General features: G+C 35.3%; 4 protein-coding genes across 5 annotated transcripts; 1 reads left to right on the forward strand and 3 right to left on the reverse strand.

Moving 5' to 3' along the window:
• Positions 1-4,883: 4,883 nt before the first annotated feature.
• Positions 4,884-8,898, forward strand: LOC144565142 (Actin-like ATPase superfamily protein). The gene is made up of 7 exons (XM_078314804.1): positions 4,884-5,208; positions 5,582-5,729; positions 6,595-6,786; positions 7,123-7,251; positions 7,597-7,766; positions 8,098-8,228; positions 8,693-8,898. Exons 1-7 carry the CDS (start codon positions 5,028-5,030, stop codon positions 8,759-8,761), a joined length of 1,020 nt encoding a protein of 339 aa, XP_078170930.1. The 5' UTR covers positions 4,884-5,027; the 3' UTR covers positions 8,762-8,898.
• A 511-nt stretch (positions 8,899-9,409) lies between these two features.
• On the reverse strand, positions 9,410-14,314 carry AAE14 (acyl-activating enzyme 14). 2 transcript variants are annotated; one of them, XM_078314802.1, is made up of 10 exons: positions 13,944-14,314; positions 13,189-13,261; positions 12,689-12,860; positions 12,271-12,369; positions 11,890-11,987; positions 11,282-11,475; positions 10,873-11,000; positions 10,375-10,766; positions 9,832-10,040; positions 9,410-9,699 (listed from the first exon to the last, which is right to left on the reverse strand). In XM_078314802.1, exons 1-10 carry the CDS (start codon positions 14,150-14,152, stop codon positions 9,573-9,575), a joined length of 1,701 nt encoding a protein of 566 aa, XP_078170928.1. In that variant the 5' UTR covers positions 14,153-14,314; the 3' UTR covers positions 9,410-9,572. The 2 variants fall into 2 exon arrangements, with proteins under 2 accessions (XP_078170928.1, XP_078170929.1); XM_078314803.1 differs by lacking the exon at positions 13,189-13,261 and having other exon boundaries at positions 13,944-14,304.
• Positions 14,315-14,691: 377 nt separating this feature from the next.
• LOC144565839 (large ribosomal subunit protein uL10-like) lies at positions 14,692-16,861 on the reverse strand. The gene is made up of 4 exons (XM_078315686.1): positions 16,320-16,861; positions 15,893-15,991; positions 15,264-15,656; positions 14,692-15,036 (listed from the first exon to the last, which is right to left on the reverse strand). Exons 1-4 carry the CDS (start codon positions 16,644-16,646, stop codon positions 14,890-14,892), a joined length of 966 nt encoding a protein of 321 aa, XP_078171812.1. The 5' UTR covers positions 16,647-16,861; the 3' UTR covers positions 14,692-14,889.
• A 369-nt stretch (positions 16,862-17,230) lies between these two features.
• Positions 17,231-21,864, reverse strand: LOC144565838 (BTB/POZ domain-containing protein At1g30440-like). The gene is made up of 4 exons (XM_078315685.1): positions 21,319-21,864; positions 20,470-20,539; positions 18,382-19,620; positions 17,231-17,743 (listed from the first exon to the last, which is right to left on the reverse strand). Exons 1-4 carry the CDS (start codon positions 21,375-21,377, stop codon positions 17,333-17,335), a joined length of 1,779 nt encoding a protein of 592 aa, XP_078171811.1. The 5' UTR covers positions 21,378-21,864; the 3' UTR covers positions 17,231-17,332.
• Between the last annotated feature and the right edge of the window lie 247 nt (positions 21,865-22,111).

Raw genomic sequence — 22,111 nt, forward strand, 5'->3', positions numbered from 1 at the left:
GCATTTTTCTATTCTGCCTATAACTAAACAAATAGAAAAACTGCTTTAGTTAGTACTGTACACTTGAGAGCATACCAATAGAAAATCAATTTATATCTCCATTTTATTATTAAGCACGTTGGGTGTCCGATCCGCCAACGGCTACGATTGAAAGATGAAATTTTAGATTTAATCTCAACCTCTAATTAAATAATTTATCTTCTTTTGATTAAATACATCTTTTTTAAGGGTAGAGGTCTATATTTAGTTAAAATCATACTCGCTATACGTATAGTCACACAATATATTACAATTAAAATTGAATATAGGACCATTTTTTTTTCCTTTCCTTAGTTTTTGTTTCCTTATTTCTCCAACTTTTAGCAACTTCTTCGTTTCCTTATTTTTGGTTTCCTATATCTCCTTTGTTTCTGTACAACTTATCACAACACAATTGACATAATGAAAATCATTTTTGCTTTGTTTCCATAATTCCCTTTGTTTGTTTCTATATAGATCTTGAATATATTTGATTGTAGTTGTTTCTATACAAATTACCCCGCCACCTGTAATCGAGAAAATCAAGAATATATATATTTTTTTTTCAAATTAACTTGTTTCCTCATTTCGTGATCTATATTAGTACAAAAATTTGCTTTTCGCCAACTTTCATTTGCCTGACGAATTAGGGTTTCGAATCATGTTCAAATTGTAAGCTCCGCTTTTTTTTTTTCATTTATTATGACTTTAAGCTTCTTATTTTTGTATATTGATGTTGCCTAAATTTTGGTTTTAGTTGCTAGCTTTGGAAATTAATTTAGGACGCTTAGGGTTTGTACAATAATTGGGGAGGGATGGTAAATTCTAAATATTTAGTAATTGATGTTTTTCTTCTATTTTAATATGCAGCTTTTGGTAACTAGCCAGCCAATACTAAAGAATATGGTTTGTTTCTTTTGTTATTTTAGTTGTTTGTGTTGTTAGATGTTGATGTTTAGATGTGGATGTATTTTAAATGTCGATGTAGTTTGGATGATGTTTTGGATGTAGAACGATGGATGTATTTTACGTTTTAATTAATAAAAATTATACTTGATAGCCACTATTAAGGTTTCAAAAAAATATGCAGCTTTTGTGAATTCGAGTAATTACTACTTAATCACTACATAACTCACTAGGTACTGCTATACATGACAACCAATGATATCTTGATTGTTAATTTTGAATCTCATGTGAATGAAGATGTCATTGACAGCAACCTACAATCCAATATTGTTGAGCCATCTGTCACAATTACTATAGGAGAAAATAACCCGAGTGGAGAAAAGAAATTTACAACAGATATTAAATTGGAGAAGGAAAAAAATGAGATAGATGAACGGTACTTTTACTTTATGAAAGTTCAACTTAGGAAGATTATATAATTTATTTTTGCTTATTATTAATGGTCTCTTAATTTATTTTTATTTTTTGCTATTTTCAACTTAGAGAGATTTGGTCATCTGTTTTTACTTATTGTTCATGGTCTCTTTTATTTTTTTTGCTATTTTCACAGATTGAAGACGAAGAAATCCTTTTCTCCATTTACTGTTCTTCATCCCTATAGATACTGCAATTGGAATTTGTGTGCACGAGTTGAGCAAAAGTTTAATGTTCAGCAATATCAGTCAAAGAAAAGAATGAAACTACTGCTTGCTGATGTGGAGGTGATATTTCTTTTATTTAATTTTTTTTTTCTTCATTCTTACACTTTTTTGGCACAAGAAGATAGATTTAAGTGTTTATATGGAACAAAATTGGAGGCTTCCATGTATGATGGTGAAGTGGATCGACTTCAAGATATAGTTGAGGAAGGAAAGATCTATTCTTTCACAGTTGTAGATATAAAGAATGCTCTGACGCAATACAAATTGGTAAATTTCAATATTCAATACTTGTTGACCTATGAAACTATCATAGAGGAGGAAGACAATGACAATAATATTCCCATGCTTTCATTCAAACTCCGAACGTTTGACAAACTTCATGCTTTTGAAGGCAATAAGCGTCTTTTAATTGGTAGGTTCATGGATTTCTTTACATTATTCGTAATATATTTTATTAGTTCACAATTTAGTATATGATTTCTATTGCAATTATATTATTATTTGTCTGTAAATGTGATGGCCATGGTCAGAGAGGCTGGTCCAGTCTACTACAAGTAATCCGGTGATAAGCAAATTCCTAAAAGAGACGTCCTTCTTGTTGATAAGACGTGAATACTTAGTACCTGCTCGAGTCTTATTTTATTTTACACATTAGCTTTTTATGTATTAAAGATATTAATTAAGCTGCCCCAAACAACAACACTATTATAGTAGCAACTGCCCTTCTTATTAATTGTTTTAAAAGTACTTTTCAGACGTAATATAGTTTAATTACAAAATCTCCTTCAACTACGTACTGCTATATTTGGTGGTAATGATCAGTTATTCTATTTTCATAGATTAACTACTACTTTATTTTCATTTGCGTTTTTTATTTATTTATTTATTTTTTTAATTTTGGGTGAAATGTCAATAAAAAAATTTTGTTAATTTTTTTTTCTTATAATGTCCCGTTGCAACGCACGGGCACGATACTAGTGTATATATATATATATATATATAGAGAGAGAGAGAGAGAGTGACTAATGTGCATTCATATGCATATGGCCTGATATGCATACGGTCCAAATTTAAAATTTCAAAAGTCAAAATGTCGATTCGAACCGTTCATCTTGTTCTCCATATTAATATGTGCTTGGAGACCAAATTTTACATTTTTCTGAATTTTTTATTATTTATTAAGCCACTTTGAAAATTGTTAATCCAACGGTGGCTTAACAAAATAGTAAAATCAGCAGTCACCGTTGAAATCTTTTTTATTATTTATTAAACCGTTGATTTCAATGCTGCAGAAATTTACTGAAATCAGCGGTTTTCAAACCAACTTAATGAACAGTAAAAAAATTCCAAAAAATGTAAAATTTGGTCTCCAAGTAGATTATAATAGATTAAACATCTAACGGTTTAGATTTGTCATTTGAACATCAAAAAATAGAAAAAACAGTGGCAGCACCTCCTGCTAAAATGCTGCCGGCAGCAAATTAGTCGGACCCTATATATATATATATAGAGAGAGAGAGAGAGAGAGAGAGAATGGCTAATATCAAACCGTTTGCACCACGCCTCCCGTGCAACCGATTCATTTTCCAATTTTTAAAGTCCAAATGATAAATCTAAACCGTTAGATGTGTTCTCCATATTAAAATGTGCTTGGAGATCAAATTTTACATTTTTTGAAATTTTTTTACTATTTATTAAGCCATTTTGAAAATCGCTGATCCAACGGTGGCTGTTTGGAACAGTAAAATCAGAAGCCACCGTTGAATCAGTGATTTTCAAAGTGGCTTAATAAATAGTAAAAAAATTCCAAAAAATGTAAAATTTGGTCTCCAAGCACATTTTAATATGGAGAACACATCTAACGGTTTAGATTTATCATTTGGACTTTAAAAATCGGAAAATGAATCGGTTGCACGGGAGGCGTGGTGCAAACGTTTTGATATTAGCCATTCTATATATATATAACTGGTGTATAATTGGTTATTAGTTATCTTTTATTTTGGTTATTTGCAGTGTGATCAATCAAGAGCTGATAATCTCACGAGGAAATTTGGACCAAGCCTTAAAAGGTTTAACGATTTCAAATTTTTCTTTTAAGTAAAGAAGCTTTAGTTCAGGCAGTTGTAAATTAGTGTACAAATGCTAGTTAGATGATTATGTGTAATTGTGATATTTTGATAATTCATTGTTATTATTATGTTATTTATTGACATGGTTGATATAATTTGATGATGTTGGAATTGTGATTGGTGAATGTTATTTGCTAGCACGAAGCATTTAAAGAACATATTAAAAAATAGACATTCCAGTATTATTAATATAATATGCAATAAGCATTTTCACAAAAACAAAAAACAAAAAAAAAAAAATCAACACCATCGGTCAAAAGCGATGGTGAAAAGGTATTAACGGAGTTCCAACTTTTCAACAACGGTGGATAAGTTTTCAACCAATGGTAAATGAGTCAATGCCATTTGTTTTCAACCGATGGGATGTGTACATATCTTTCCTATTGCGTCGATATGCATCGGATCAAAAACATCCTATCGCGTCGATATGCATCGGATCAAAAACATATCGTAAAGTTTAATTCTAACAAATGGCAAAAGTTTTTTTTGTAGTAGTGGTTAGTACCAATTCATCAGTTCTCTTGTAGTAAACTTTAAATATAATAATAGCTTACGGACATTTTCATAAAAAATTAAAAAAAAAACACCTCAAAAAACATGACATCAACACATCCAATTAATTCGGTGTCTGTGTACGTGCAAGCAGTGTTGCCCTGTTACGTTTCTTTTTTGGCATAACACTGTTGACTGTTGAGTAAAACAGATCGGACGGATTGTTACTTTTTTTTTTGCATGATCTTTCTTTGAGATTCGTGCAAGCCGCGTCCTGCTTTAAGATTCAGGCAATGCCCGGTTAACGGACGATGTAAATAACAATTCTACACGGTAGGTACCACACTGGATCTGAAGTCGCATGGTCCGTGGTAAGCGGAGTGCGCATCCCATGATCCCCTGAATCTCATCTTTTGCGTGACCTACGTGTCCGGTGCCTATTCGGGGATATTGTGGGGGCTGGTATTGTTTGAGCTTTGAGATTCGTGCAGAACGTCTTTGAACGGTTAAGATTTTCCGAAAAGTCACGCAAAATAAGAGACATCTCAGAGGATGCGAATTCGCTTAAGCGTAACGCAGAGAATCCCCTGTGTCAGTGTCGCAACGAAGCATTCATCTCTTCTTCAATTCTACGCTAAATTATCGAATCTTTTTGTTCAGGACAGGTGAATCAACTTTTCTCTCTAAGCTGTGCTCCAGATCTCAGTTCAATCATCGGCGTCTACCATTCCTAAGCGTGCATTTTTGTGGCAAGATCCTGCTGCGAGAAGATTGAATTTAGATGGATAACCATTCGAACTCGAACGGTCGGATGAAAGGGGAAGAAGATTCGGGAGTCGTGCTTGGTGTGGATGGTGGGGCCACCAGTACAGTGTGTGTATGTCTTCCCCATGGATATATTGAACCCGTCAACTGCCTCTCTCGGGCTGTTGCCGGCTGCTCTAACCGCAATTCAGTCGGTGGTCAGCACCTCTCTCTCTCTCTCTCTCTCTCTCAAACACACAAATACACCTAGATAGCTGGTACTGAATGGTACCAATACACCTAAATAGTAATTTACCACAATACAGATACAGACACAGTAGAGCTGGCCATGTTGTAAAGCCAAATTGACTCAATTAGCTCTCTGTTCTGCAAGTAATCCATTGTTTGGACTCAATTTACCTTTTTGCAGAACCACACACAAATCCATTCAGGTTTTGTTAGGACCTATTTTTTTTTTTTTTTTCTTGGCTTAAACACTGACACGACACAACGCAACCAACAGAAAAGAAAAGGTTAAGCTCTTAGAGTATCAGTCATTTAGTGTTTATGTTCTTAATGTAATCAACTCAGAGAATTTGGCTATGGAGACCTTAGACAATGTTTTGGGGGAAGCTCTGTCAATGGCTGGAAAGGACCGCTCTGAGGTCCAGGCAGTGTGCTTAGCTGTCTCTGGTGTAAACCATCCAACTGATCAAAAGCGGCTTCTTGATTGGTTGAGGTAAAGTTCTTGTTATAATAATATTTTGGTTTCTAATTTTAGACTAGTTTCGGCAAAGTAGGATTTAAGACTTGAATATTATAACCCGTATCTGCTGGCACTTGTAACGGTCAACTACAAGAACAAGTTCAGTTTTGTTTTATTATTTTTTTTTATTTTGGTTAAACTAGTACTTAGCTTAGACTGTAGTAAGCTCTTCACAGATTTAAAATCTCAAAGAAACAAGTCCTAGAGGTCTCCTCGTTGTACCAGCACTGTTTCTATGTCGGAAATTATAAATCTCATACTGTATAAATTTTAGATCATACATTTATTTTATAGATGTGTATCAGGTCTGTTGGGGGTACCACTATACTCATACTCATACCATACATTGGGTTCAAATGTCCCATATGCACTGTTTACATAGGCCAGATCTGGATATAGATAGGAACCATGTACTCGGGTGCCCTTAAGTGGTCAAGTTTGGTCCATGTCCAGACCCGAATTTCTTCTGAATTCTTGTTTACGCACTTCAATACACCAATCATAAATAAATTGTTTCTTTATAAATAATGAAATTTGGATTTAGATATTACTGGGCAGATAAGTAGTGGTATGCGTGATTGCATGTTTCATTAGCAGTAGGTGAAATTGTATTTCTTTTCTGAAAAAAAAAAAACCACTTAACTGTTTAGAACATATGTTTACTTTACTTTTTATCCAGTGTTTGTTCATATCCAGTACACTTTCAGTTTAAAATCTATTAGATCCATACATATTTGATATCCCCATTATCTTATCTCGACGTATTCTTGGAAGGATACCTACCTTAATTGACTGGATAATTGGGTAAAATGGGCACCTCTAATATTTTGCTTAACAGAGGAAAGTTCCCGAGTCATGTGAAGCTGTATGTAGAGAATGATGCTGTTGCTGCTTTAGCGAGTGGGACAAGGGGAAAGCTACATGGTTGTGTTCTTATAGCAGGTACAGGTTCCATTGCATATGGTATCAATAACAAGGGCAGAGAAGCTAGAGCTGCTGGTGCAGGGCCTATCTTAGGTGACTGGGGAAGGTAGTTTCTCTTTGAGTCATTTATGTTTTCTAGTCTGATATAATACAGGTACAGGTACGTAACAATTTTAGAATGATGCTCTACTGAATGTTTCATACAGATGCAGTGATAGAGCCACCAAGGATTGTCATACTGTCTAAAATTAGGTAAATTTGACCAGTCTTTCAGTAAGAGAGCTCAGCGATACAGGATTCTGTTCCAGCTAATTGTTTTACTATTAGAAAATGAATTTACTTGTCTACAAGAAGAAAAAAAAAAATTTGGACCTACTAAAACTAATTTTTGGTTTTGAGGTGCATGCTAATGCTGATGATACTAGACGTTTGCATTATGCAGTGGGTATGGCATTGCTGCTCAAGCCCTGACAGCCGTCATAAAAGCTCATGATGGCCGTGGCCCACTAACCAGTCTCACAGATAACATCCTTAAGGAGCTCCAGCTCTCTTCTCCAGATGAATTAATTGGGTATCTTTCTTTTCTTTTTCATTGCAAATAATACATATCTTTTTGCCCTTTTATCCCCTTTGGTTAGAGAGAAAGAGAGGTAGTCAGATAGACAAGGCATGCCATATACCTGACATGTCCTGTTGGTTTGGGCTGATGGTACTAGAATGGGTAATGCTAAATCTTTGTCTTTTATGGTTTATGTTCTTTACACTTCTATTTTCTTTGAACATGGTCTGATTTCTTCTATTATATTAAGTACAACTGTGCTGGTACTAGTCGTGGCTATGTCCAAACCCTAACCCTGACAGGACAACTACTGATTTCTTTATTTTTATCCATCATATTATTATCTTTTGGACACAGGTGGACTTATGCAGATCCATCATGGGCACGCATAGCAGCTCTGGTACCAGTAGTGGTATCATCCGCCATAGAGGGTGATGAGGCAGCTAACAAAATTCTACACGAGTCAGTACACGAGCTTGCTGAGAGTGTTACTGCTGTTGTTAGACGGCTCCAACTCTGTGGCGAAGGTGTAGTTATTACCTTTCTTATTGATTTATATGAAGATTTCAACAATGATAATAGAAATTTTACACGCTTAAAGAAGAAACTAAATAACTGAAGTTAGTTAAATTATAAAGAAATGAGATTCCATTTGAGCAAATAGTTAAGTTTGATCTTAAATTTTTTGAGGGAATTGCCCTACAGGCAAACGAGAGAATACTTGTTTGTTTCACTTGATAGCTACACTGATCCGAATGCTAACTGAAGTTGTAACCAGTAACTCAGGAAAAGTAGTTAAGCTACACACATTGGAAGAGAGAGAATTCTAGAATTGTCGATTTTTGCAAATAATTGCAGATGGGAAGGGGCGGTTTCCTCTGGTGATGGTGGGAGGAGTGCTGGAGTCCAATAAGAAATGGGACATTGGAAGGGAGGTTATCAAATGCATCTCCAAAGTCTACCCGGGTGTAGATCCTATCCATCCAGAGGTCCTGAATTAATGTTTTTGTTCCTTTTTTTTTTTTTTCTTACAGTTTCTTCTATTGGAATGGTTTTCACTAAAAAAATTCACAGTGGAACCATATGACCTGCGCAAGCCCATGTAGTAACTGGTATTAGCTTAAGTCAGGTCTTGATGGTTGCAAACATTGGATTTTTTTAGGCGTTAATTACAGCATTGAGATATTCTTCATGGTTCATTCTGTTACATCATGCTAGCATACTTAATCTGAGTTGTAATGTTTTTTTTTTCTAAATTAGTGACTTCATTGGGTCACTGATCCCTTTGGTAATAAAACTATATAAATACAATAACCAGTTTAAAAGTAAGTATTGTGCTAACATCATAGCAGTAAGGTAAAAAGACAGACTGCACAATGGCAGCAACAAAACACATGCAGTACAAGACTATACAACTATCTGAGATGTAATACTTGAACTGCGTATGGTGCAGGTTGAACCGGCAGTAGGTGCTGCATTGTTGGCTTGGCACAGGTGCAACTACATGAGATGTAATACTTGAATTGTGCTGCATTGTTGGCTTCTTGCGATTATTTGAGAGAATGATTCAGTGTAAAATTAACATAAGAGTTCTTATAATAAAAGCAATAGATGCTTGCCGAGTTTGATATCAGGAATAGATATATCAATTGTTTATAATTCATGTGTCTTTTCTTGCTAGAAGTTACCACAAGTTCTATTCTGCCATAATATTTAAAATCTTAAAGCCCAAACAATAAACTCAAAAGGTTGATCTTGTCCCATGCCACAAGTGATTAGTGCATGTCCATTTTTTTTTAATATATTATACAAGCACAGGAGTTCAGAAAATAATGCACCAACTTGAATTACAATGGATAAATTTTATAGTGTATTTAATTTTTTAGGCCTCTTGATGTTGTACAAAATGATCATGGAAATTCAAAGATTTTGAATGTGCATTCTTTGCTCATAACAGAATACTATCTTGAAATATTCAGGCAAAAGAGAATTTGTGGTATGAAAAGATTTAGTAACAGAATCTGATATTTCTTATTCATGTTCTTTTGGATAATTTGAAGGGTGTATGTAGTGATTATAGGCAAGTAAAGAGAGAAAATAATCATGATCTGGTAAAATTTATTGTACCAACTTGTTTCCTATTAAAAGGTTCAATGTGGCTCGAAAGTGATGATGGGAAATAGTTTTAATTACTCTTTCTTGCATTACATTACAAATAGAAATTGCATAACAAAGTTGAAAAAAAGGTTAACGGGTTTATGTGCAACTTTTCGTCTCAAAAGCCCAATTTTATGATGCTGTTAATCAGGGTGGTCCAGTAATCAAAATTGTTTTCACAAATTACTCTGCAACTGCAAGGTGACCATTACTTCTCTTCTGACAGCATCTCTCATAACTTTCCCTGTGCTTGTCACAGGAAATGGTTTACTCCATACAAGAAACTTCTTTGGAATCTTGAATCTGTGAAAACTCAGAGGGAGAGAGAGAGATGAATCAGCAAAGAATAGAACAAACTCTTCATAGGTAGTGCTCCATTATAAATTGATCGGCATAGGTGAGAATTTGAAAAGAGAATTGATAGCGACAAAGTACCGAGTCAGATTTCTCTCTATGCAATGATATCTAAGTGTCTCATCTGAAACTTCATCTTGGAATAATAGACTGTTGGGTTTTGCATTCACCCACTTCCATTTATCTTTAATTATTAGGCAAGCCACTACTTTCTCTGACAAGCGGGTATCGGGTATGCCAACAACCAGCACTTTAGCAATTGCAGGATGCTGGGACAGTGTAGACTCCACCTAAACAAGCATATTATTCAAACAAGTAATTATAAAAAGGGATATCCATTTTCTGTACAAGGGTTTTCAAAAAAATAAGAGTGCTCTTGACTAATGCTGTTAATATAACAATATTTCTCGATTAGAAGTGTCTGTAATTTATATACAATCATATACGGTAATTCTAACTGTTAAGTATGATCAAATTGTGTAGACTAAATTCATGCATACACCAAGAAAAGAGGTACAGTGAAATACATAATTCAGTTCATCCATAAAACCAGAAAAAAAAAATGGAGAAAAAGGAAACACTTATAATACTGGTATGTACCAGTATAAGATTCTCAACTCGTACCTCTTCAGGGTAAACATTCTCTCCACCACTCTTGATTCGATCCTTTTCCCTTCCCATTAACCATAGATCACCATTCTCATCAATCCATCCAATATCGCCTGTATCAAACCAACCTTTTTCAATCCTACCTGTACAAATTGTTTTATTTGCACTCCAATACCCAGCCATGACATGCAAGCCTCTGGTCAATATTCTACCAATTGATGGTATATTGTTGGAATTACTATTGCCTATGCATATCTCAATGTGCGGTGCCGGTTTGCCGACATGCATGCCCATTTGGAGGTATTTGGATTGATTTAGGGATTTGTGCAGGGGGGTGTCTTGAGATTTTCTAAATTTGGGGTCACAAAGGGTCATGAATGTGAGAGAAGAACAAGCCTCGGTCATGCCTGTACATATAATTGCAAAGAAGTGATAAAGTTGAGTTGATAACAACAAATCCTTTTATAAAGAACACAAAGACAAACCTCGAAAAAAAAACGGATGAGTTCATACCATAAGCTGAAAATATAGTGGCATTAGGAAATAATACAGTAGCCTCTTTAATTAAATCTTCTGACAGGCTTCCACCTCCATTAAGTATTTTTTTCACGCTTTTACTACTGCCCAATTTATTTCCCTTCCTGATAAGCGAAATCAGACATTTTTAAGTTATCTTGTCATGCAAAAATCTTATAGAGATGTGATGTTTCCCTTTTTTCCCCCATGGAATCAGTATTCTACTACAAAATAAGAAACTTGAAATTCTGTTATATTTTTTCCTCCCATTATATAGCCTAACAAAATGCCAATAGCAGTGCAAGTAAAGAACTCTTAAAGCTTTCTTAGGGTACAGTTGCAAATTCATGACCTCAACAGTTTGTAAAAAAAAAAAAAAAATCTCTTTATGGAGGAGAGTTCATACATCGAGTATGATACTAAATCAGACATGATGGCTGGGACGGTTATGAAAGATGTCACTTTAAATTCCAGAATAGCTCGGAAAGCTAAATTTGAATCAAATTTCGGTGTCACGACATGGCATCCACCGGCCATTAACACGGCTAAAAATGAAGATATTCCTCCTATATGGCACAAAGGAGCTGTATGCAAGTATACCTGAAATGAATAAGAAATGCTATATGTTCAATCGCATGGATGATATCAATTCAAGTCTGTACTAGTACCAGTATGTTCTCTTCTTTTTCTTTTATTGTGATTGAGTCAGCGAGGGGGTTGGAATCTGTATTTTGCTAGTTCTTTCTTCAGGTCTCAACATTAGTACCACTGATTCATGTTTAGGTATTTGAAAATTTCTTTGTTACTCGCCATTGGCAATAATATCGTTTTTTTTTTTATTAATGGCAATAATGTATAAGGAACTAAAATGAAGGATGGGTGACAATCACACTTAATGCTTTTAGGGATCAGTTTTACTCTTCTCTAATAGTCAGCTAATTAACATAGGTAGTGATAGAAAAGAACACATCAATACATTAAGTACCGCTAATATACATTGCTTTGAAATCATACATCAGTTTCAGCATAGCCAACAATAGCTATTTTTGCGAGAGATTGGGTGATTAATGATGTATGGCTTATAGCCACCCCCTTCGGTTTACCAGTAGTTCCTACAATTGCACAGCATTCGACTTCAGATTCAAACAACTAGTTGAACATCAGCAGTATATAAATAAGAATGTAAATTCCTGACAACAATCTACTTTTTCTTTTGGTTCCACTATTTTTTTTTTTCCGGGGTGCTGTCAGCATAAAAATGAAACAAAGCATTTCCTTTTAATCTCTTTATTTCTTTTTCTGACAAAACATGAAACAACTACAATAAGAACTGTTCATAGTTCATGAATGATTTATAAGATTGAAAGAAGTATTCTCTAGAAAATAAAATGTTACCAGACGTGAAACATATTAGAGCTATTTCGTTTGTTCCCGTAACAGGCTCGCCTAGGGCTAAGCATCTTTTACTCTTTTTTATTTCCTCAATTGATAAAACTGCAATGGTACAAAAAATAATTATATTTTTTTTATTGCAGTTAGCATCATGAACTCAAATTTACTGAGGTGATTGGTGAGCTTGATCTCAAAATCTATATATATCAAATCCGGGATGCATCTTCTATAAATTTCAAAAATCACCTTTGTTCAACCAGTTTAGTAGTAACCTTAAGATGGTGGGTACTTGCATATTAGCTGTTCATATATAGTAAATATGAAGTGTTTCAACCATAACCTATTAATCTGAAAAAGACACAGATATTTCAGTTTCAGAATTTTTACAATGTAAAATATATGCTAAGTTTAGAAAGATTACAAGGAAAATTGCTTCTCAAGCTAAGCAGAGGATCGCCGAGGAGTAGAAAAAGCGGGAGAGATGGTAAACTTTTTTTATTTTTTATCTCTTGGGCCCATGAGACGAGACTTATATCAACGGCTATCATTTTAGGTTGTACAAGATCAATGGCTGCTCTTGCCTCCTCAAAGCTCTGAAGTTACAAAGATATATGCATTTTAAATAATAGAAATGCTTAGAAAAACTTAACCTGCATGCTACTGCCATAGGAAAAATATTTATCTTCTTTATTTTCTCTATAGACTTTTTGAAAAGAAAAAAATCTAAAATTATGCTTGTAATCCAAATAAATATAAATTATGTTCCATTCTAAAAATTAAAGCAATCCGGTTGTTTCTTTCATTTGTGTTGTTTATGATGCTGATTTAGTTTTTACAAATATAAAAGAAAGACAGTATTTTTTTTCAAGTAATATGGATAAAATAAAAGACAAAAACCAAAAAAGAATGAGAAAGAAAAACCCAGCGATGGTTGAGAGGGGCAACAATTGCGCCGATGTATGTTGCTGCTAGGAACAACTCTATATAGTAGTAACTGTATACAAAAAGAATTTTGTTAATTATGGTTTGTTTTCCCAATTGATTGTTGTTTTCTTTCACAATATTATTTTTAAAACCCATAAAAAGTTGTCTTAGTTTAAAATTGGAAGTTCATCTCATGAATGTTGTCATTTAAAATTTACAAGATGTTGCATTACCGTTTCACAAAGAAATTTAATCACTTCGGAGATGTTCGGCAATAAGAATTTACAAGATGTTGCATTACCGTTTCACAAAGAAATTTAATCACTTCGGAGATGTTCGGCAATAAGAATTTACAAGATGTTGCATTACCGTTTCACAAAGAAATTTAATCACTTCGGAGATGTTCGACAATAAGATATTAAGAGTGAAAAATTAAGAGCCTAAAGAGCATAAGGAACTGATATTTGAATGGTGAAAGCTAAGGAAGCTAAAGGAAGGGATAGAGATGCCTTAACGTCTGAACAAAAGGAGACTGAAGGAGGTGAGCTTAATCCGCGCTAAGGAATCAGTGTTCGGCAGGATTAAACAACTAAGAAAGCTTAATCTTTTGTTACCCAATTGTTTCAAACTTTCAATTAAAAGTTAAAAAAAAATTTAAAAAAAAAAAAAAAATAGAAGTGAAACTATTGCAACTTAAAGACCTCATAAGAGGTTTACTCTCTGCAGTGCTCTAAGCAAGGAACTATGCGTACCTGTTTAAGGCTGCAATTGCAACAATATCATCCCGGCATACACCCGCCTCGAGTAGACCGGTCGCAAGCTGATGGATTCCTTCTACCAGTCGAAAACCTGTTACACTGCAACCACCTACCGCTGCAACTGCTTCGGAGTCTCGTCTCACAGCCATGTATCGCCTCAGGCAATGGGCTATGTGGGACCTCGGATAATCTTCCTCTTCCATCTCTCTCTCTCTCTCTCTCTCTCTCTAAGTGGAGCTCAGAAGTCATGTTGCCATTTAAATTTCTTTCAAATTTCCACTTTGTTCTTCATTTCATTTGATGGTGTTAAAGGAAGGAGAAAGGAGGAGATGAGAAAGGTGTGGTTCTCATAGTTTTGTCTTTTACAAGTGGCGCCGAAATTCATATTATAATAAATGCATTAGAGTTGAGAAGCGTTGTGCTTAGACCAGTAATATTTGATGAAGTGGTGCATCTCCGCTTGACAATTTTTTTTTTAATTTGATGAAGCACTGCGTACGTTTAGCACAATTAAATAATAAACGTATGTATTATTTTATTTACGCAATCTATTATTTTATTTACACAATTAATAGACCTGTCTTGTCAAAATTATTTACAAGTTATGAAAAAGAAATTATCAAAACCAATGTTATAAATTTAACGTTTTAGTATTATATTATAGATCGATATCCATTAGACTAATCGATAACAACCTACTTAGGATAGCTCATTACTATAAAACAGCTGTAAGAGACGCATACTTCTAAATATGAAATTAAATGAAAAAGGAAAGAATAAATAGATAAGCAAACAAAACAGCAGTTGCCATCTCAAAGTAATTATCAGAATAAAAAAAAAAAAAACCTAAACCAAAATGCTCAAAAGTGCCCAAAAGCAAAAATCCCTTCAACACAAACTAAAAGATGAACTTAAAAATACTATGATAAGTTCAAGAAGGTCAGTCGAACAAGCTGAAACCCATGTCATCATCCGACTCTTCCGCTGGTTCTTCTTTCTTCTCTTCCTCAGGAGCACTTGCTGGTGCCACCGAAGATCCGGTATCAACCACACCAACCGGGGCTGCCACAGCAAATTTGGTTGGATCCTAACATAGGAGTTCAATATTTCAGAACAATAATATAGTAGGAAATTACATCTCAAGTAAGAACCAATGTTTCTAAACAAAAGCCCACATAGATATACTGAAGTTTTAAAATCAAAAGAGGCATGGGCCATAAAAAAGGGGACTTCTGTACTACATTCCAAGAACAAAGAAGAATTTATGCAATCACAATATATATATATATATATATATATATACATGCTGCTTACCTTGAGATACTCCTTGACCTTGTCAGCATGTGAGTAGCTATACTCGGTCTCAATTGCAATTGCAAGAACATTCTTGTACGCATTAACAAACATATGCGGTGCCGCTGCTAGTGTAGGATAAGACACGGCCAGGGAGAGAGAAGCCACAATTGACACCCCGGCAGAAAACTTCACTATTAAGTCCTCTTCAGTAAGGTCTAACACCTCAGGTGTGAACACAGACCCACTGTCATAGACTGAGGTTATGACAAGGCCATACGAGAAGGGGCGTATACCGAGTTTAGCCAAGAGAGCAGCTTCTGATGATCCAACCTTGTCACCCTTTTTGATAAGCTCGACTGGGGTTATGATTTCTACGGTTCCTTTGTTAATTTTTGTCGGAATATTAAGCACCTTTATATAAAAGTAAGAATAATTAGTCAAATACAATGGAATGATATTGAGTATTTTTTGGGATTTTGCAAAGTTCAAATAAATTACTAGACCACACTTCTACGAAGTAGTACTGGAATATAATAGTTCCAATTCTTGAGGTAATTTTATAAAATTTAACAGAGCAAACACAGAATGCAGAAATTAATATCATAACAGACAAAAATATATATTGAGACTAGAAAGAAGGAACTAACCTGGAAGAAAGAGGTCTGGGATGGATCCAATCCAGTGTTGCCAGGTGGCACAACCACGTCAATAGGAGCTACCAAGCCCACACGTGCAGGTGCACCAACCTAATCCAGGGTAAATTTATTGATCTAATCAAATGAGAGAAGGTTCAACAAACAGCTTTTTCGGTTTGCTTTGCTTACAATATCAAAATTAAGTTTTAACTGATTTCCTAAAAGACAACTGAAGCTTAATTGAAGCTTAACTGAACCTTCATTTCAATACTCAGACCTGCTTGGTCTTGGTTATGACTAGATGACAGAGTTGAGCATTTATTTGATTCAGACACAATTTGGCAATCAACAACTAAATTGACCAGTAGTATACATATAAAAACTACACAAAAATTTACCAGTAAAAGTTAGAAATCCTTGTTTAAGGACGCAAACAAACCTTGTACTTAGCAACCTCCTCACTGACTTCCTTCAAGTCTCCCTTGGTGAAAATCAATCCAACATTCCCAACCAACAAGGGAAGGATATTCAAGTAATCAGAATTGCCAGATTTCTCAGCGTGAATCTTGATGCATCTCCTGATGAGCGTATTCTTGCCCATGAGAACCACGGAATCGCCCCTCAAGCCCTTCCTGATGCCCTGCATCTGGTTGGAGCCCACATTGTCAGCGATGGCGATGAGCACCTTGGAGTAATCGTCAAGGAGACGAACGAGCTTCCTGTCGTACTGCACCTTCTTCTCTGCTTTGGTCATTTTGATCGCCATTGAAACCTAAATCTAAAATCTAGCTACGTTAAAAATAATAGAGTATAGAGTGAGGATGGAGGGCCAAGGCTAAGCGGAGGAGCTTAGGCCAAGGCGGACGGGAGGAGCGCCGTCGCTTTAACCTCGGAGGAGGGATGGGTTTTTTCTTCTCTTGCAAGTTGAAACCCTAAGTTAAAAATGGCGGCTTGGTGGGGTTTTATAGGAACATGGCGGTTAACACGTGCGTCTCACGTGAAGGGTTTGGGTCTAGACTCAAGAGTCCAGTCATAAGAGGGTTTGGGTTTGGGTCCTTGACATTATTCGATGCGTTCAACTGTCTGATCAATGGACCACATCAAATTAGGAGAAAGGAAATGAAAAGGGGGGCAAGAGGGGTAGAGAATTGAGAAAAGATTAAGCAGGATGTGTTCACAAATTGTGAAAAAAATTAAACATTTCACATTCAACAGACAGAGGATCTATCCCTGCTCTTCCTTTTGAGTCACATTTCACAGATTACTGGCTTCAGCGCCCACAGTTTCTCTATAAACATCAGAAAGGATCAGTAAAATCAATTCAAGCAAGCACTTTTCGCAAGCCATTCACAGTAAATTTCTATCATCAATAATATTTTCAAATAAAGTGATGAGAATTTCATAAGCAAAGCTTTATCATATATCTCTGTACACCAAACCCAAAACCCAATTCTACTCGGCACTACTGCTAACCGCATCATCTCTTTTGCCACAAGCACCAAACCCTGATCCTAACCGTAAACCTCGACCACTCCTGCTACATTCCAACCTCTCTATATCCCTGTGTATTACCCCACATTCCTCCTCAAGTTGAACCACCCGAGCCTGTATGGATACCAAATCCCCGTTCAGCCCTAACCCAGCTTGCTGGTATCCATGGCCTGGGTTTTCATCAGATAAAGGCAGATAATCCATGACAAATCTGCGCAGTCGCAGCTGCTCGAAGAAGAGCACTTGAACAACTGTGCGGAGAGGTAGACGGTTGTTTTGCACTACATGTGTGCATGCTTCTGGAGAGAGCTTTTCACAGTCTATGAGTCGGCATAGAGTCTCACGCTTTGGATCCGTGAGCCATGGATGTGCCTATAAATGAAAACGTAACAAAAATGATGACAGAACTTCTAACTTCATGGGCCCTCTGAAAATCTAATCTTTTTTAATTCAATATACCTCATGATTTGAGTTTTTTTATGTTGTATGCTATTGTGTTCCTTTGTACTGATACGATATTTTGACGTAGTTAACCTTTTCTTGACTTGATTATTGTTTTGCTAATGTTCACTGACTGAAAAATGATAAAAAAAAATAAACCATAATAAAAGCACAAGCATTTGTGAGACCACTGCTGGCATAAGCAGCTAAAGACAATAGGTATAGTAGATAGTAGACATTTATATGTTAAAAGGGCTAGTTTTTTCATGCTGGTAAGTACTGGGATATGAAGTTTCAGGATGGAAACTTGATAGTTATGTTGGTACTTGTACACAACAGCCAAAGTGTTATAAATACACAATTGCTATTTGCTACACATTAGTATGTATGGAACATTTTTAGTACAATTTTAAAAAGTGTAAACTTTCACATGAGTCTCATATAGGGACAACACTTCACAAACAATTTTTCTACTGTAAAATACTAAATTGAGGAACTGTAAAGCTTCATACATTATATACTCGAAAGTGACACGTCCCATCACATTCAAAATTAAAATTCTAAATTACCTTAAAGTATATATCAACAGCACTATACAACAGATCACATGTCAGCCGTGCATACTCCGGTATAGCTGCAGCCAAAGATCTAAATATTTCAAATTTCAAATTTGAATCAGATGCCACCTCAGCCAAATATGCATCAATTAAATACGAAACCCTAATTAGAGCATTTGAATTGACATCGGACCCTGCCATGTGAACACCTCCATTTATCGCCAACAACTGGACATCTCCATTGATCCCTTCAGACTGGATACCTCCACTATTTATCTTATCCATGGACAGAAAATGGTGAAGTAGTCTATGCACACAACCCACATCGTACATTACTTCATCATTTACTGAATTAGAGAAGTTTGGCATCAATAAATCCTCTAAATTTGCCTCGTGGAGTTGCATTCCAATACGCCTCTCCAAGTTGTACATGGTAGCATCACTTGCATTCAAAAGTTTTGCATTTTTAAGAAGGCCGAAGAGAAGCTTACATGAACTTGTGCCATTTTGAAAAGGTAGTATTTTCTCAATCTCTTCTACTAAGGTTCTTTGTTCTTCTTTCACCAATAACGGCCTACCGAGCTCGGTACTACTTTCCCGCCTATTAAGACCTGGTATGCACCTCTCTGCAAGATAAAACACAGCCCCAGTAATACTTTCTTGATCCATCCCCAAATTTTCCAATTGAGATAGCACTGCTACAAACAAAGGAAGAGGTAGAGTTGCCACATCAGCATACCACCAATTTATACTAGTATCTGTTGGACCCATATCCAAACCAATTCTTGTTGGAGCTGTATTTACCAGTTGGATACCGTTCCAACTGAGATGCTGAATTACCAATTCTTGTTGGGTTGATAAACACTTTTCAGCAATGGATTTAACCAAGTGCTCAAGAAGTTGCAAGTCTTTGGCTGCTTTGATCCAATTATTATGACAAGATTGGAGAGCTTGTATTGAACTTCTCCAACTTTTCAAAACTGAATTGTGAAGGAACTTGTGGGTTTGAACTTTCAAATTTCCCTCTGAGATTTCTTCCCCCATCCTGAGGTTCACAGAGGCACAAAAGAGAGGAATCACGTTTGTAGCATTCAGTTCGAATTTGAAATTGTAACAGAATTTGGCACATAACTCAAAAATTTCAACTCCAAAGGGAAAGTCGTGTAGCTCTAAGAGAGAAATTATTTCTCCTTCTTTGGTTCTTTCTTCAATTAAGGTTTCAAATAGGCCACTTTTTGAAACAAGAGGAAACTGCAAGAAGAAAGAAAAAGGAATGTAAATATAAAAGTTTGCAACGTGCGGATGACAACAGTACAGAAACTTTCAGTCTACCCAATTATGCACCTTCAGCTAACTTAGCACTGAATTCCAAATTACCCCCTAGAGTTCAACTTTTTGGTTGGTACAGTCACTGGTAAGTTCAGTATTTGTACCTGCAATAATATACAGCAACCTACCAGCCCTAATACCGGGGGCGGAGCCAAAGAGATGCAGGGTGGAAGGTTGCCACACCCCGCACTTAAAATTTGTAGTTAAAAAAGTTTGTTTCTACTATGGTAATTTAAACACACACACACAAACATGTAACTAGAACCAAAGTAATTGTGAAATTACACCTCACTATATTAGTTAAATTGTGTTTTTTATTATGTACTAATAAATGTTTTATATAAGCAAATGTAGCAACAAAAATTATCTATATATATATATTTTTTTCTTTTTTGCCCCTCTTTCTAGCTCCACCCCATTCTAATGTGAAGCTAATCATTCAAGTATAACTACATGGTATTGACTTGTATGGTACATCAACTATTTCAATGTCAAACCCTTCACCAATAATTTGGTATCATACTTATACATTATTCCTTCCATGTCTGGTACCACAACAGTAAATTCTTGCAATATCCATGCTGGTACCATTGCTGTAAATTCCCGGTCGCTGTTGCAATTTTCCTCCTTTTTTTTGGGTTTTTTATTGTTTAGTCAAAGGTTCATGCATGCATAAAAGGTTATTGAAACTGAACCACTGAGGTAATATAGGCATATACTAGCAATGCTGCAATGGCAAATAAAAATAACAACCATGCAAAAGATATTTACCTTATGAAGATAAAAAACTGCTTCACCAATCTTTACTGTTATGTCGCTTTTGAGCCCTGTTTTGCAATACCTACAACATTATATATCATAGTGATCAATAATAGACAAGCCACTACCAAAAAAACAACAACTAAAAGATTAGATGAAGCAACAGTGAAGAACATTGCACACGTACAGTAAGATAGATCAGCATTTTGTAACGTGAATCCTGATTAAAAATTAAAGATAGAAAGAAATGGGAGCATTCTCAATCTCATCCCCAAGAAAATAAAAAATTATCATGCATTTATCAGCATTATTTATTTACACTGGCAATACAATATGTACTTTATGTTATACCTACAAAATATTAAAAAAATACAACTAAATGATTAAATGAAGCAACAGTGAAGAACACTGCACTTGTATCAGACTATCAGTAAGATAGATCAGCATTTTTTGTATCAGACCATAAACCCACAAAATGTTGCTTCAATATTGTTTTATTCAGTGAACACTGCACTTGTATTAAAGAGAATGAAATGGGAACATTCTAAATCCCTTCCCCAACGAAACCACAAAATATCATGCATTATTCAGCATTACCAATTTGCATAGGCAATACAAATCGACTTTATGCACTATTTATGAAACAACAGCTCACATTTCCCAAACTACCCCTCCTTAACCCATCCTTTGTCTACAGAAAAAGAACCATATAGGATCAATTAAGGCATTATTTCAAAAAATGATAAATAGATAGTACAAAAGATTCTTTTACATGTTTATGCACTAAGGATAATAAACCTTCCCTGCAACAACTTCCAAATATATACATTAAAAAATTTAAAAGACGAGAGAAATATTTACCAGTAATTTCCTTCTCTTCTGAAGGTACCAGGTCTTGATCCCAGCTTCATACAAGCCATACTAGATAATCTTAATCCCAAAATTGAGCATTTTGGTGCCAACTTTGAAAATCTTAACTTACATGTATACAATTGTATACAGAGTCTAAAGTTGGGGATCAAATAATGTCTTAATTACCACCCATAGAACCTCAAAAAGCCAAACAAAGCTGCACATGATTGTATCTTCAACTAAATAAACCCCAACCAAAGTAAGCAAATGAACCAATTCTATTGATTTAACTAATTGAGTAACACAAGAATACCACATCGGCACAAACATATAGAATAAGTTATGATTTTTGCCATTTGCTGAAGAAATAAGTATTGAGCTCTAAAACCCCAATTTTTTTGAGATACCCACAACACCACTTATCAAGAGAACTCAATTGAAATCCTAGAAGATATAAACCCACAAAATCCAAAGTTCAAAATGACAAAAAGGAAGCAAGGCTGGCTGCTATAATTCTTCGATATCTTAGTACTTTCAATTTTTGATGTATTATTATACCGAGGTGGTATTGGATAGAGACAAAGTGAAAGGAAAGAAATAGAAAGAAACAGAGGAAGAATAATTGTCCGGCTTTACGGTTTTCAATAATTTAATTTTGACAAGGCGAAAGTTACGAACTGCTGCACAAGTGATGATGTGGCGAACCATAACTGGACCGATAGTTGTTGAAAAGCAATCAAAGAAGCAGTTTGTAGAAAGTAGTAATTTAAGAATCAGAAACGAGAGAATATTTTACTTAATA

The sequence above is a fragment of the Carex rostrata genome, chromosome 14 (assembly GCF_964058835.1).
Source record: "Carex rostrata chromosome 14, lpCarRost1.2, whole genome shotgun sequence".
Lineage (NCBI taxonomy): Eukaryota > Viridiplantae > Streptophyta > Magnoliopsida > Poales > Cyperaceae > Carex > Carex rostrata.